Genomic DNA, 16,842 nt, shown 5'->3' with positions numbered 1-16,842 from the left:
CGGCTGTTGGAACGCGATTCGGCAGTAATCTGGACGCAAGACACGCGGCAAGTCAGGGGGTCCGAGATCGCGGACGCTCGCAGGAGACAACCTCCTTCGCGGCGCCGCCAGGACTCCCGTGAGCCCGAGACTCGGTGACCTGAACTGTCCTTTTTTTCTGCATCCGGGGCTGACCCTAGGATGGGGCGGACGTGCGGGACGCTTCCTGACTCGCGTGTGCGCGCCTACGCAGGTTTGGGGGGGGAGGGGAGGGAGGGGTTGAGGGGTTGGGGGGGTGATGGGCGTGGCTATCACGCAGCCACCGGAAGCCGTCCTTTCTTTTCCGGTGGGCGCCCGGCCCACAGCCCGAGACCCCAGAATGGCGAGCCGGGGTACGGTCTCGAGGCGCTAGAGGGGTCACGCTGGAGACTGAACTCGCAAGGTGCGCGCGCGCCCGGGGCCTCGCGCCGTCCCGGCACCGCCCCCGGGGGCGCGGGAACCCGCACCTGCCTGCCTCCCCGCGACGGCGTGAGGTGTGGTGACTTGATAGCCGAGCCCAGGAAGAGGGAATTGGCGTCCACGGAAGCCAGAGCTGGGTGGAGGTAATCGAGAAGCTGATTTTCCTTGGGGGTTTGGTCAGGAGAGCCTCGAGAAATCACGAGCCATACCCTTAGAGATACCTCACGAGCCAGCGGGGGTGGGGGGAAGGGCGGAAGTTAGCCGGGGCGGGCGGCCTTCTCGATGTCGCTGTGGCTTCTTTGCCGGGCGGCGGGTGGGTCTGAGACCCGGCGATACCTGTTCTCGAGGAGGCCGGTACTCAGGCAGGCACCTACAGTCATATCTAGCCTCTGGAAGCAAACTTCTGGACACCGTGTGGAAACAAACCCCAGGGTTGCTGCTGAAGTAGCCTCGGAGGCTGCTGGTGTGTTGAGAGTTTTTGGTACTTTGGACCCAGAAGGTGTAGGTGGGCCATAGGGCAGAAAGGCCTACCAGTGCACCCAGTGAAACTTGCCCGTTTCTGCTGGCTTATGCGCATATTACTGGTGAATTTGAAAGTCGCGCAGTTGTGTCCAACTCTTTTGCGCATACAGTCCATGGAATTCTCCAGGCCAGAACACTGGAGTGGGTAGCGTTTCCCATCTCCAGGGGATCTTCCCAACCCAGGGGTCGAACCTAGGTCTCCCACATTGTGGGCGGGTTCTTTACCACCTGAGCCACAAGGGGGAAGTCCCAAGAATACTGGAGTGGGTAGCCTATCCCTTCTCCAGCAGATCTTCCCGGCCTAGGAATCGAACAGGGGTCTCCTGCATTGCAGGTAGAACTGAGCTAGCAGGGAAGCTCCGAGAAAGAGGACATTTCAGCCTCCAAGACATTAGTTTCTGCTGACAGAGAAATGCAGGAAGTGTCCCTGTACCTCTCGAGCCATTTCTTTGAACACCTGTGGCTTCCTTGAAAGAGCTTTGTTGCTGTTTCTCTTGGGTCACCTCTGAGAAAATCAGACTCTCAAGGCCATTGTCAGCCTTGCTTAAAAATCTCTATGACCCTGAGGAAATGTCAAGTAAAGACAAGGGTTACCTTTTCTAGGACCTTTCTTGTTTCCGAAGAACCTTAATCGTCCCTGTTTCTCCGTTTGTTTGTGTGTGTGTGTGTGTGTGTGTGTGTGTGTGTGTGTGTGTTTAAGAGTGTGACGTTTGGATATCTTGGAAACAAAGCCAGCTGTCAGTTTTTCTAGTAAAGTGAGCAGAAATTTTCATACACAGGTAGAAAGGGGCTGCTGCTGCTGCTGCTGCTGCTGCTAAGTCGCTTCAATCGTGTCCGACTCTGTGGGACCCCATGGACGGCAGCCCACCAGGTTCCCCCCTCCCTGGGATTCTCCAGGCAAGAGTACTGGAGTGGGATGCCATTGCATTCTCTGAACAAGGGGCACAGTGACATTCATATGTGTTCCCAGGAGGTGCCAAAGAAGCAGTGTTAATGCCATCTAATAGCTTAGAGGGGGAAACTTGCTGAAAGGAATAAGGTTACTTTTTCTCTATTTTTTTCTGATCTGGGTGTCTCAGTTTCACTTCAAGTATTAATATGATGGAAAAAAGAATCTAGATGTTCTATGAAGCAAAGGAATCATTCTGCATAAGAAGGTGAAGGGACAGAGCAGTTGTCCCTCATCTCACTGAGGATAAGAAACTGGAATGATCTCTTAAAATGTAGAGAAAGTCAAATACCCCCGTTTTTAAAGGTGGGGCAGGAAGTGCACAGATTAAGTATTGGATAACCTCAAAGCTCCTTTTAGCAAATATGTGTAAGTTTTTTATTCCTCAACCTTAAAGAAAAAGTGATGAACTAGCATTTGTCTTTCCAGAGTTGTATATTTGTTTCAAAGTTGGGTAACAGAGGAAAGGTTGAAAACATGTCCTGAGTCTTGAGCCTTCAGGAGTGGCAGTTAATTTTAAAGAGGAGGCAGAACGGTTACTTTCTGTTCCTCCTTTTCTGATAACTTTCTGTTCTTCTTCTCTGATAAGTAAGTAAATGTGCGTCATGTGGCTTTCTTCTTGACGTGTACTTTTTTTTCCCTCCCCTCTCTCAGTGCCCTTGGGGAGAAGATCCACTCATTGGTTTTGTACCAAAGCTGACAAGGCCTCAGTTATCAGGTGGCCCAGGAGGATGTCACAAATAGAAGAAAAGCTGTTCCCAGAGCAAATAATGATGAGCCCTGTGAAGGCGCCTGCATGCTTGTACCCACATGTGGAGGTTTTACAGGGGACTAAGAGGTCTGTGAAAGAGAGTTCCAATAAGAGTAAGAAATCCAGCCCACAGATGGGCAGTCTTCATCCTGAGAGTGCTCGCCAGCACTTCCGGAGATTCTGTTACCATGACACACCTGGACCGTATGAGGCTGTCAGCCAACTGCAGGAATTATGCTCTCAGTGGCTGAGGCCAGAGATCCACTCAAAAGAGCAAATCTTGGAATTGCTGGTGCTGGAGCAGTTCCTGGACGTTCTGCCCAGTCATATCCAGAACTGGGTGCAGAAGTATCATCCACAGAACGTCAAAGAGGCTGTGGCCCTGGTTGACCGCTTTCAGAGAGAATGTGGTGGAATAAGCAATGAGGTGAGCAGAAAGATTCTTACATGTACACTGTGAAAGAGGGTGAAAGTGGGGTCAATAATTGGAGAATGAGATGGATTAAGTCACTCTTCTGTTGTTCCTTTAGAATAACTAAGTGCAATCTGAAATCACAGGCTTGCAGTGACAGCTTCCAGGTTGGGGAGTTCCTGAGAGTCTTTTCCTGGCCTTAGAAAAAGAAATGCATTTTGCCCTCTTTAGGGCCAGGGTGAATTGAAGGTGGTGGGCCTGGCCTAGCATGGCCAAGGAGACAGGACTTAGCAGCCAAGAAATAAAAGGCAAGAAAATGCTAGGAAGGGAGAAAAAAACCTCCAAATGCAGGGTTTTAAAGCTCAAAGGCAGGAGAGGGTAGCAGCCAAAGTATAAATCAAACCTTTCTGGGGAGACTGCAAAGAAAGAGAAGAAATGGAAAGAGAAAAGGGGAACAAGGATCAGAAAGAAGAAAAAAGCTAACAGTAAAATGGAGAAAATCTGAATGCTGAGGGGTGGTGCTCTCTGGGCTGGGAACACGCATCGCAGGGCCAGGAGAAAAGCGTCTCCGTGGCCTGCCTTCATGCTTTGCCTTGGCCTTGCTGGTGAGTGGGTAACCAGGTCTGCCCTGGGGAGATGGCAGCATACTTCTCCTTGAGAGCCCCGCCTTGAGGAGCACAAGTGTCTTATACACCTGAAGTATATGGCGGAAAGTTGAATCCAGCTCTTCCCCCATTTTTTCCTCCGCTGCATCCCCTTTCTCCATGAAATTGTTCCCTGGACGTGGGAGGATTGGAGAATCCAACTGACAGAAAACCCTCTTTTATTCATTTTCTTATTCTTTAGAGGAAACTAGAAAATAAAAGTCCACTAAAGCAAGGATCCAAGTCTAGAAAGCAAGAGATTGGAGGCAGTGAGAGAACAGGCAGCCTACCCCTACCCTGCTCTTGGCCTGAGCTGTGACTGTCCAAGGAGGTGTGGAGGCAAGCAAGTCATAGCTTCTCTCATTTTAATCTGATTTTCCCAGATCATGTGTACAGTTCTTTGTGAGAAAATCGTGGCGCAATATCTCTTCATTTTTAAAAATTTCCTTACTGCTCCCCAAACCTGGACTCTACTCTTATTTGTTCTTCCATCACCACCCCAAAACCAAAAGCTCTTTTCTAATGAGGATGGGGGTTATTTTTAGGTCACAACCCATCAACTGGGAAATGACACAGCGCTCTTGGGAGGAACAGCAGTGGCCCCAGGCTTTAAGTGGAAGCCAGCAGAGCCCCAACCAATGGGTGTGTTCCAGGAAGAATGTTCGAATATATACCAGGTACTGCAGGAGCCGTGCTGGAATACTCACAAAGAAAGCCAGCCTGTGGATGAAGGAGGTGAGGAGTTTCATCATAATTATCTTCTCCTGGGAGCTGTGATAGTAATTGGTTCAGGGAGCATTCCGTGGGAATTTTTCAGGTGCCCAGTCATGCTTTCAGTTAGGATGTGTTTCTAGTGAGAGTATAGTAGGTCCGTGGTGGGTGAAGGTGAAGGCCATTCTGGGGTACAGAAGCATCCAAACCACAGAACCCTGGTATTCACAATGTGGACCTTTCTCTATAGAAATTTGATAGGGGAGAAGAAGGTAGAGCAGGGACAAGGCAGGGGGGGTCGTCTAACCATTAGAAGTTAGAGGAGAAATTGGGATCAGAAATGGGCTGTCAGTGGCAGAATGGGAAGAGAATTGTACACCAGGAAAAAAGTGATAAAAGAAATCTCCCATGTTTCCCACCAAGGTTTTAATTTTCAAACACCTCTAATGCTTACCTAGCTCAGTGAACATTTTCTTTAATGAGAGGAAAAGCAGTGGATTTCCTTTCATTTAATGAAAACTGGGAACCAGTTCTATGGAGTGGTGGCTTTTTGGTTCTAATTTATGAGAAGGCCACTTCTGGTGCACATGTGTGAGCTTGCGTGTGCATACACACACGTGAAGGTGAGCTGTCTTTACTGAAGGAGTCCTAAACTGTAGAAGTTGGTTTGGGGTATTCATAAACAGAAAATATATTCTTTTTTCTGGCTCCTTCCCCACAGCTGTGCCTGCTGAAGAGAGTCCAACCTTTTCTGAGGAGAAAAGCACCCCAAGCTGGAAGTTGGCATCTAAGCTCACCTTGCCTAAGTCCCAGGTGAGCTGTACTTTACAAGCGTTTTCAGGCAGCCTGAATGTGGCCTTGTCTGCTTTTCTCTGCTGCCCATGATCCTGCCTTACACAGCAGATGCTCTGAGGCACATTAGCCCCGGGTGTTCCCTAGGCAACTAGGATTGGCGCTGTGGGATTGGGCACCTCCCAAGCCATGTACTGATCTCTTGGGCACCTTTCCTGTCATCTCACTCCTTTTCCCTTGAATCTTCTCTTAACTTTTTTGGTAACTGGCCTCCCATGTAATTCAGAAATGAGTGATAGGACGGCTTCTGTTGTAGCGAGTACTGAACTACAACTTACTCTCTTCTCTAGAGTCCATTGACATTTGAAGATGTGGCCTTGTATTTTTCCGAGGAAGAATGGAAAATAATGACCCCTGATGAGAAGACCCTCTACCTTGATGTAATGCAGGAACTCTATGAGGATGTCGCCTCTGTAGGTAAAGAGTCTTCCTTTCCTTTGTACAGCAATTGAGCAATCTGTTACATCCTCAGTTCATGGAAAATGCACACCTGTGAGAGTGTCCCAGTGTCCCAGCAGTGGGTTGGTTCTCAGCTTGATGGTGTGAGGGGAGAGGGAAGGCAGATCCAGATCACCTGGAGAGCTTTTTACAAATACACCTCTTTCTCCTAAGTAGACTGCTTGATCTATCATACTCTTGCCCTACCCTGCAAACCCACTCTTGCCAGATCTTTTCCATGTCAGTAGAAAGCACAGTTTACCCAGTTGTTCAGGCCCCAAAACTCTCAGTTATCCTTTTTTCCAGTCCTTTTGTTATCCCCTACCCCCCAGCCAATCAGGGAGCAAGTACTCTTAACTCTGTCTTCAAAATAGGTCCTGAATACAACCACGTCTCAACCTCTTCTGCTCTTACCATCCTGGTCTCCGCCGCCTCATCTCTAACCAGGTCTGCTGGAATACCACAGGACTCCTGTCCCACGACATTTCCATGTGTCCTTAGGGTTAGTTCCTAGCTTCCTCATTGCACCTCCAGCCACAGCCACGGTAGAATATAAAGAAGATACTGAGTTTAAGATTCTGCCCATTTAAATGTTTGGAGTAAATAAAAGTATAGAGAGTTATTCGCTTTTTCTGAAAACAGCCTGGAATTTAGATGGCAGTCCATGACCTCCAAGTTTTATTCTCAGAGTGTTATCATTGCACCCTAAACTTAAAGTGATCTGTTTAGCACAAGGGCAAGAACCATAGACCCAACGTCCCTAAGAGTTCGAGGACATTCTTGGAGAGTCTCTTTGAGGTAAACATACATATAGGAAGAGGAGAAAATTCCTTAATAGGAGCCTTTATAAAGGCTTAACAATTTTAAGATTTTGTTCCTCCATATTTTTAAAAATTAACCTCTTTATTGACTGACTTGTAGATTCACATGCATATTTAAAATGTAACACAAAGAACCCGTATACGCTTTACCCATTTTCCTCAGTGATAACTTTTGCAAACGTATATGACGTCACAACCAGGATAATAAAGTGGGTACAGTCCACTGACTTTATTCATATTTTCATTTTCCTTGTATTCATTGGTGGGTGTGTATGTATTTAGTTATATAAGATTTGATCACGTGGAGGTTTGTATATTCACCACCCCAATGCAGATCCATTACCACAAGGATCCTTCCTGTTGCCCTTTTATCAATACAACAACACACCCTTCCCTCCCACACCCTACCTCGTCACCAACCTGTGCCAACCACTGATCTGCTTACAGTTTTCAAAAATTTTGTCATTTCAAAAATACAGCTTTGGGAGATTAACTTTTCTCCTTCACAATAATTCCCTGGAAATTCATCTAAGTTATTGTGTGTATCAGTAGTTCATTCATTTTTACTGCTGAGAAGTGTTCTGTAATATTGATAAACCATTGAAAGATATTTTTGCTGTCTTCAGTCTGGGGCTATTGTGAATAAAGCTGCCATGAACATTCCTGTACAGAATTTTGTGTAGAGATGGTAAGTTTGCGTTTCTCTGGGATAGAGAGTGAAGGAGTGAAATTGCCGTTTCATATGGTAATTAGATGGTGAATGCTAAACTGGTTTTCAGAGTGGCTGCATCATTTGACCTTCCTAGCCAGCAATGGATGTGATCCTTTCTCCACATTCTTGCCATTGTTTAATAGTATTACCACTTAAAATTTTTTTTGGCTTTCTGTTAAGTATGTAATGTTATCTCATTGTGGCTTGGACTTGCATTTCGCTAATAGCTGATGATGATGTAGTTTGTCATGTGCTTATTTGCCATCTTTATATTATCTTCAGTGAAATGGCCTTTGCCATGGTTTTCATCTGGTTGTTTTTTAACTGTTGAATTTTGAGAGTTCCTGTATAGATTGTAGTGCTTTCTAGCGTATATGGTTTGCAAGTAGTTTCCCCAAGTCTGTATATTTTTCTTTTTATCCTCTTCCCATGGGTTTCCACAGAGTAAGTTTTTTATTTTGATGCCCAATTTTTCACTTTTCTTTTTACCTGTTGTATTTTTGCTATCAGGGCTAGCCATAGATCCCTAAAATTTTCTAAGTTTTTCCTAAAAGTTTTTTAAGTTTGCATTTAAGTCTGTGATTCATATTGAGTAGATTCTATATAAGATACGAAATTTAGATTGAAGCTCATTTGTTTTTTTGCCTGTGTAGGTCCAGTTGCTTCAGCCTTGTTTATTGAAAAGGCTGGCCTTCCTCCATTGAATTGCTTTTCCACTTTGGTCAAAATCAGTTGGGCATACTTGTGTATCTGTTTTGTCCCATCGAGTTATGTGTGAGTCTTTCTTCCCACTTTATTCTTTTGTCAGGATCAATTTTATTTTAAGCTATGCTAGGGCCTTTCCCTTTCCATGTAAAGTTTAGAATACGCTTATCTATAAGAAACTTTTTTGGAATTTTGCTAGAAATAACATTAAACTATATGTGAATTTGAGGAGGAATGATCTCTTTACTCTGTTGATTTTTCCAAAGAATGAACACAGTATGTTTTTCAGGTTTTCTTTGATTTCTTTCATCATTTAAAAAATGTTGCTACTTACCTGTTTTGGCTACACTGGGTCTTTACTGTGGTGTGCAGGCTTCCCTAGTTAGAGCTCGAGGGCTCTCTCTAGTTGCAGGGTGCTAGCTTCATTGCCCTGGGGCATGTGGGATTTTAGTTCCCCAATCAGGGATCAGACCTGAGTCCCCTGCATTGGAAGGTGGATTCTAAACCACTGGACCACCAGGGAAGTCCCATCACCAACTTTTTGATAGAGAAAAAAATTTATTTTATCTATGTTTTTGTTGGAGTATAGTTGTTCATCTACTTTTTATAATTTTCAGTGTGCAGATCCTCTACATGTTTGCCAAGTATATGCAGGAGCATTTAATTTTCATTGGCACAACTGTAAATGGTATTATTTTAAATTTTTGTTAAAATAAATGTTCAGTGTTTTTATATAGGTCTGCCTCTAATTTTATGTTTTCTTCTTTTATCCTGTGACCCTACTGAACTTGCTTATGAGTTCTAAGAAGGTTTTTTTTGGTAAATTTCTTGGGGTTTTTATACATAGTCACATGATCTACAGTGCTTTTTATTTCTTTATTTATTTGTTGCCTTGTTGCAGTAGGTCCACCTTCTGGTACAATGTTGAATACGAATGGTGAGAGCAAACATCCTTGCCTTCTTCTCAATTTTATCATGGAAACGTTATGTCTTTCACTTTTACATGTGATGTTCGTGCAGGGTTTTTATTGATACTTTATCAGGTTGATAATAATTCCTAACTTTCCTAGGGTTTTATTTATTTATTTTTGGCTGTGCTGGGTCTTCATTGCAGCACTCGGGATCTTTTCAGTTGAAGTGTGTGAACTCTTAGTTGTGGCATACAAATTCTTCGTTGCGTCCTTTCGGTATCTAGTTACCTGACCAGGAATTGAACCTGGGCCGCTTGTATTGGGAATGTGGAGTCTTAGCCACTGGTCCACCAGGGACTTCCCTCTTGAGTTTTTTTTATCATTAATGGATGTAGGGTTTGTCAAATACTTTTCTGTGTCAGTCAATGGGATTATGATCTTTCAAAGCTCGTTGATATATGGTGGGTTATGTTGGTTGATTTCAAATATGGAAATCCTACTTGATCACAGTATATAATGCTTACATACTGTTACATTCAGCTTGCCAATATTTTGAGGATTTTCGTGTTGAAGTTCATGGGAGATGTTAGTCTGTAGTTTTCCTTCTGAGTACTGTCTTTGTGTGATTTTGTTACCAGGGTAATTACTGGCCTTATGAAATGATTTGGGTAATAGTTCTTCTTTTCTGGAAGAGATGATATAAAAGTGGTGTTAATTGTATAGATACTTTGTAGAATGCTCCAGTAACACTATATGAATCTGGAGATGTCTGTTTTGGCAGCTTTTTAATTATGAATTCAAGTTTTAATTTTCAGAATGCTGTTCAGATTATCTATTTCACACTGGTTGAATTCTGGTAGTTTGTAGATTTTGAGAAATTTACCCATTTTCCCCTAACTTTTAACATTTGTGAACATAAGTTGCTGATAGTATTCCCTTATTATCTCTTTAATTGCTGCAGAACATGTAGTGATAGACCCAGTTCCTTCCTGATATGGATGGTTTGCATCTTCTTTCATTTTTGCCTAAGTTAATACAGGTTTATCAGTTCTACTAAATTTTTGAGGAGCAAGTTTTTTGTTTAGTTTCTGCTGTGATCTTTATTATTCCTTCAATTTTTATTTTCCTTTTTTTCTAGTTTCTTGAGGTAGAAACATAGATTATTTATTTGAGAGCTTTCCTCTTTGCTGTTGTGTGTCTTTAGGGCTATACATTTTCCTCTGAGCATTCCTATAGCTGCATTCCACATATTTTGATTATATTACATAATTTCATTTTCATTTAAGTATGTATTTTTAAATTTCCCTTGAGACTTTCTCTTTGAATCATGGATTATTAAGAAGTATATTTCCATTTGTTCCCATATATTTAAAATTTTTCTGTTGCCTTTCTGGTTTTGATTACCAATCTGATTCCATTTTTGTCAGATTGCTTTTTCTCACTCTTGTTGTGGGGTTTTTTTTTTTTTGGTTCTAGGTGTGCTGTGTGATTTGTTTTTTTGTATTCTGATCGTTTTGTCTATTATGTTAGGAGAGTCTGAGTCCTATTTAAATATTTTAATGGGCAGTCACTCTGTTTTAGTTTAGCATGTAAGTTCTTTTCTACTTTGTGGAATATGTGTCTAGTGACAGCTTAATTTTCAGAGCCTTTATGGTATTATTTTGGTCTCCTCGATTTATGTGGTACTGCTGGGATTCCCATGTGCTCCTGCTCATGCTGCCAGAGAGTGAGGAATGAGGAAGATCTTTACTTAGGCTAGAGTGTCTCTCAGTGGGAATCTCTGACCCGTAGAGATGAAGAGGCTTCCTGGGGCCGGCTGCTAGTGGCTGGTTAGCTAGGTCCATCTTGCTAGTTCTGCATGACAAATCTGATGTCTCCGATTGGAGTTCTGATGTTGTCAGACGGTTTCCCGTTTCCGATTGCGGATGGACTGAGCCTATTCAGGTAGCCTTCTGTTGCTCAGTTGAGATTTGGAAAACACGAGATCTGGATTGCCTACATTTTTGGATGTGGAGATGTAAGATACCTACTGTGTTACTCTTCTAGTCCTGGAGTCCCAAACCATTTTGCCTTCCTCTTACCACTTTATAGAATTCTCTGTTCATTGCATCTTGCATTCTTAAATGGATCTGTAGTTGTGCCCAGAAAGGAAGACCAGGGAAAAATGGGTCTGTGCCATTTTGTCCAGATTGGACCAAAAATCCCTTGTTCCTGTATTTTTAAAAAGCTGTCAGCATTGATTTTTCTTCCATGCCTACAGTTTTCTTGTTCTGGGAAACAGATGGCTGATTCTTCTGTTTATTCCAACAGGGTTAAAGCTGAAAAATGACACTGGAAATGACCCACCTGTATCTCTTCCTACATTAGAGATACAACCATCAGGATGCAAAGTATTAGGAAAGGCCACAAGGAAAGATGCTGAGACAACAGTGGGCAGTGAAAATCACGGTGATACATGCAGGGTACGGAAACGACCTCACAGTCCCGAAGCCACAGCTCTCGCCAGCCACTTCGCGCCTGGTGACGAACTGCACTGAAACTCTCAAAACGGGCCGTTTCCATGAAACTCGAGGAAATTATCTGAGTGCAGCCAACCTGTTGTTTCACTTTAGCCGAAGGAGGGAGCAGAAGGAAGAAATTCTTCATTAGAAACATGAATGATTGACCCTGACCGAAAAGGTAGGAGGCCAGAGGTTGGACTTGCAGGCTGGAGGGAGGCTGTTGCCATGGCATCTACATATCCAGCCCCTGGGCGGCTTGGGGGAGGAAGGGACCCGTGGAAGCCAGCCTGGAAAGCTGCCGAGCCGAGAGCAGGCAAGGCAGGGTGCACGCAGGCCCTCTGGACAACCTTGTCATATTTACAACTTGGGGATGAGAGGCGACTTCTGGGCATCTCCGAGGGTCAGCCCATCACCTCGGCCCACGGCCCCAGTAGTGTCACCTGAACACGGGGGAATGGAGGGAAATGACCCTGGAGAGGCCCTGAGAAAGCCCTATAATAGAGCGGATGCTGGCCCCCTTTTCCTCCACCCCTCGAGAGGCAGCCTGGACAGATGGTTGTGTTCTTGGCCCAAGCCCAGGTCTGTCTCTTTTTCAGCCCTTCACAAGACTTCCTCCTGGCAGGTCTCTGGGACTGCTCTCTGCCTGCTCCTGCTGTCTCTCTTGCTCCTCTCCACCCTCCAAAGCTTTGCATCAGGGGACAGGGAAGAGTGGGAAAGACGTGTTCCTCCCAGCCCTGCCCCATCTCAGCCACGCTCCCTCCACCTCCTACCAGTGCCCTCCTGCTGCCACAGAATGTGCTGCTCCAGTCCTGGACAGCCTCAAGCAGCCTCTGTGTCCCAAAGGATTTGGGAAAGTGGGGGTCTCCTTGAGTGGAGGGCAGCTGTCAGGCCGGGGTGGGAGAGCAGATGGAGAAGAGGCTTGTAGGGTAGGCAACAACTGGGGAGACGGGGACATCTCTGGGTGAAGAGGCAGCTCTCAAGTCCCCATGTTTTTCTTGCAGGAACTGGTGTTATAGAAGGTGAACTGCCCCTTTTGTGGTCAAAAGAATCAAATCCCTGCCTGGGCACCCCTGCCCCTAGAGTTGCCTGGGGAGCGCCCGAGAGAAGGGCCTGACCCCTCGAGGAGAGGCAGGGCCTTCCAGGTGGAGAGCCCGAGGGGAGGGGTGGCCTGGTGATCCAGTACTGGCATGGGGAAGGAAGGATGGAGCTAGAGACACTCTGGTGGAGCAGGTTCTCCCCACCTGCTGGGCTCTGGGAAGGGAGATATTTGCCCTTGTCACATAGATCAGAAGTGGGGGAGCTGAACCTGCCTCTGGGTCTGCACTGCCTACCTGCCCCCCAGTCTCTGGGAGACCTGGCACAGTGGGATGGGGGAGGGGAGCACAGACTCCCAAGAGATCTAGAGAGAGAGAGAGAGGCCCGTGGCAGGGAAGGTGAGAGCAAGTCACAGGGAAGAACTGGGGGACAGTCTGAGCTGATACGGTCACAGGAGAGATGAATCCCAGAACCCCCTTGGGGAGCAAGGTCCTTACACACAAACCTCCCCACCCCAACCCAAGCCCCATCCAAGGCTTAACCAGGGGTTCCTTGGTGTTGAGTGCCACAGGCCTCTCAGTTTGGGTGGGGTGTTGGCTGGCTCCTGGGGCCGAGTGTTATAGGAGGGAAGGGATACAAGTGGGTGGGGTGGAGCTGAGACCCACGCATGACCCCATGTCTCTGTCTCCAGGCTGCCCCTCCTGCTAGGATCACACAGGAGCATCTGCTCTGGATGGGCCTGCAGCGGTCCTGGCTGTGCTGCTGACTGGTGCACCAGGAGCGGCACTGAGGGGAGCTGGGAGAGGCCCTGGCCCTCACCCCCATCCCACATCCACATCTGCCCCCTCACTGATTGCTTGCGGTCCTGGTCCTCAGTTCCTGGGACTAAGAACCACAGCAGCCTGATTGCCCCTGGGACAGAGGGGCTGAGCCTCACACCATGTGCCCTTCTCAGCCACCCAGGTCCTGGCCGAAGAGTTCTGCCTGCCTCACCCCGAGGCCTGAGGCTGCACCTGGGCTACCACGTGCCCCCCGCAGATTCCCACAGATGGAAGGGCACTGATGGCTTCCTCCCTTGTGCCAAGTTGCCTGGAAACCCCTGGTCCTGGTGGCCCCTCCTCCACCCCAACTGTGTCCCTCCAGGACCACTTCCAGGAGACTGCCAGCCTTTGGACTGCATCCCTGGAGTTCTGAGAGACTGTGACATGGGCTGCAGGGGAGGAGAGGAGCAGAGGACCAGGGGCCTCCCTGGGGCTGATGCGTAAATGTGCCCTTTTCAAGTTCGGATCTCACCCTCTGGGTGACTGGATCCCCAGCCGCAGCCTCTTCCTGGGCCAGCCTGAGAGGACCTGGGGAGGGCACTAGGGAGGGTCTTTACTTAATATGTGCGTGCCTGTGTGTGAATGGGTGTGTGAGTGTGCATGTTGAGTGCATGTGTGAGTGTGGGGATGTGTGTGTGAATTTGCATGTTCATGCATGAGGGCTTGAGTGTGTGAGCATGGGGATGTGTGGGTGTATGAGTGTGGATGAGTGTATGGGTATGAGTGCACGGATGTGTGTGTGTGAAGGTACTGGTGTGAGAGTGTGTGCGGGTGTGAATATACATGTCAGTGTGCATGTGTGAATGCGTGTGTGTGAGTGTTTATGCACACATGAGTGGCTGTGAGTTGCAGAAGGTGCTGAGCTGTTTAGTGGGTGTGCTCTGGGGGACGGGCATCCTGTCCTCCCCAGGCTCCCAGCTCTGTTGGAGCTGCCTGGGTCCTGGGAGGCCGCTTCCTAAAGTGGAGAAAGTATGTTGGAGATTCAGGGGCCCCGGGCTCAGAGACCCATCATCACCTGCAGAGAATCCCCCCTCCCCATGGGGCTCTGGCTGGTGCTGTCCGCCCCCAAAGGTATTGGCTGTGGGAGGGGTGGGGACACGTCCTCAGCACGTGCTCCTGCCACTATTTTTCTTACCATTTTGATCTTGAGTAGTTTGCTGCTGCTGCTGCTCTCCCACCTTTTCCTCATCTCCTCACTAGGCCTCTGCTGCTCTCCTCTCTGTGTACTTTATTTATTTGCAATCTCTTTTTCAGGCAGTGGAGGTTCTACGCCATCACCGACTTGAATAAGACAGCTTTCCCTTTTCTGTGTGTGATGAACTCTCCACCAGTCAGCGCAGTCTGGTCAGAGAAATGTTCTTGTTTTCAGTGTTGTCAAATCTTGTGTCTATCTAAGTTAATAAAAAAAATTATTTTAGTTCAAAAAAAAAAAAAAAAACAGAGGCCTCTTGTTTCTGGTGTGGTGCCCCCTTGGAGGAGAGGGTCTGTTGGTGAGCTCACCCGACTCTGGTGGCCAGAAGCTGGGGGAGGGGAGCATCCTGAGGGCTATAATTGGGTGGGGTCATGGCAGGAAACCAGTGAATGTTGTACTTCATATTAATAGAACAAAGGGGTAATACATAATCATTCCAAAAGATTTAAAAAATGGATTTGGTGAAATTCAGTACCCATTCATGATTTTAAAAACTTTTAAGAACATTGAAATTGTTAGGAACTCATTCTTCTGGCAAATAGTCTATAAAAAACCTCAGTGCGCATAATATTTAATGGTGAAAGAATGTACCTAATATTGGGAACAATGCATGGTGTCTACTCTTGCCATTTCTATTCATCATTGTAGTGGAAGCTTGAGCAAATGGAATAAGCCCCCTACCCTGACAAATCCATCCGAATTGGAAAGAAATAAAGCTTTATTCACAGATCATCCTGTATGGAGAAAATAACAAGTAAAGCACAGACACAAAAAAGCCACTAGACCCATAAACAAATTTAGCAAGGCCAACGGGACACAATATCAACATCAAAATATCGCTTATACTTGTACATACTAGCACCAAAAATTCCAAAAATGAAATTAAGAAAGCAACTGGATACACAATAGCCTTCAAAAGAATAAAACATTAGGGATAAATCCCATAAAAAATGAATAAGACCTGAAAACTAAAAATTACTTAAAACATTATAAGACATAGCTGAGAAAATTTAAACTTAGTAAAGATAGTTCATGGATTGGGAGACTCAATATGGCAACCTTCCCCAAGTTTATCTGTAGATTGAGCCCAATATCTATCAAAATCTCAGCTGAATTTCCTGTAGAAGTTGACAAGCTGATCTTAAAATGTATGCGGAATATACATTTATATCACCTTAAATAGCCAAAACATTTTGAAAAAGGAAAGCAGTTGAAGGATTTATCATACCTATTCCAGAAGTCATAAAGCCACAGCAATCAAAACAGTATGCATCTTGTACAAAGATAGTCACGTAGATCAGTGGAACAGATTGAGAAAGTATGAACAAATCCTTAAATTTATGATGAGATGGGTCTTCTATTATGGCAAAATACACAACAAATATCGCCATTTTAACCATTTTAAAGTATCAAATTCAGTAGCATGAAGTACATCCCCAATATGTAACCATCACCATTATCTAATTCTAGAATATTTCCATCACCACAGATGAGAACACCATGTGCATTGTCAGTCTTCATTACCTCCCTACCCTACTCCTTGGCAAATACAAACAGGCTTTCTGTCTCTATGTATATACTTTTTATGGGTATTTCATACAAATGGAATCATATGATATGTAACCTTTTATACCTGGCTTCTTAGTGTAATATTTTGCAGTTCATTCACATTATTGTATGTTTCTTTTAATGGGAGAATAATATTCCATTTTATGGATATATGACATTTTATTTATCCAGTCATATGTTTGTGGACATTTGTGTTGTTTCTACCTTTTTGCCATTGTGAATAGGGTTACTATGGACATTCAAGTACAGGTTTTGTTTGAACACCTGATTGCAATTTTGGGGGTCCACAACTAGGAGTAGAATTGCTGGATAACATGTTAATTCTATGTTTAACTAATGGAAGAACTCACCAAACTGTTTTACATAGAGGCTGCACCATTTACAGTCCCACTTAGTAATGTATGATGATTCCACACTCTCCAACAGTTGTTATTTTTCTTTTCTAATTTACGGTTATCCTAGTATGTGTGAAGCAATTTTCATGTGCATTTCCCTAAGGCTAATGATGTGAAATTGGACTTGCTGGTGGCTCAGACAGTAAAGAATCTGCCTGCAGTGCAGAAGACCAGGGTTTGATCCCTAGGTTGGGAAGATCCCCTGGAGAAAGTAATGGCTACCCACTCCAGTATTCTTGCCTGGAGAATTTCATGGACAGAGGAGCCTGGTGGGCTACAGTCCCTGGAATTGCAAAAGAGTTGGACATGACTGAGCAGCTGACACTTTCAACTTTCAATGACGTGGAGCATCTGTTCATTTGATTGGTAGCCATTTATGTTTTCTTTGCAGAAATATTAGTACTTTGGGATAAATTTGACAAAATTTCTGGAAGACCTGTACACTGAAAATTACAGAAGGAAT

At 45.4% G+C, this 16,842-nt stretch overlaps 1 protein-coding gene across 2 annotated transcripts; it reads left to right on the top strand.

The window, feature by feature from the left end:
• Positions 1–312: 312 nt before the first annotated feature.
• LOC139181083 (zinc finger protein 75D-like) lies at positions 313–16,497 on the top strand. 2 transcript variants are annotated; one of them, XM_070783845.1, is made up of 8 exons: positions 313–581; positions 2,564–3,087; positions 4,262–4,451; positions 5,149–5,240; positions 5,570–5,696; positions 11,177–11,545; positions 13,094–13,663; positions 14,478–16,497. In XM_070783845.1, exons 2-6 carry the CDS (start codon positions 2,641–2,643, stop codon positions 11,401–11,403), a joined length of 1,083 nt encoding a protein of 360 aa, XP_070639946.1. In that variant the 5' UTR covers positions 313–581; positions 2,564–2,640; the 3' UTR covers positions 11,404–11,545; positions 13,094–13,663; positions 14,478–16,497. The 2 variants fall into 2 exon arrangements, with proteins under 2 accessions (XP_070639946.1, XP_070639945.1); XM_070783844.1 differs by lacking the exon at positions 13,094–13,663 and having other exon boundaries at positions 314–581; positions 14,478–16,132.
• Positions 16,498–16,842: the final 345 nt, after the last annotated feature.

The sequence above is a fragment of the Bos indicus genome, chromosome X, assembly GCF_029378745.1.
Source record: "Bos indicus isolate NIAB-ARS_2022 breed Sahiwal x Tharparkar chromosome X, NIAB-ARS_B.indTharparkar_mat_pri_1.0, whole genome shotgun sequence".
NCBI classification, from domain to species: Eukaryota; Metazoa; Chordata; class Mammalia; order Artiodactyla; family Bovidae; genus Bos; species Bos indicus.
This window is presented reverse-complemented; position numbering and strand designations above follow the sequence as displayed.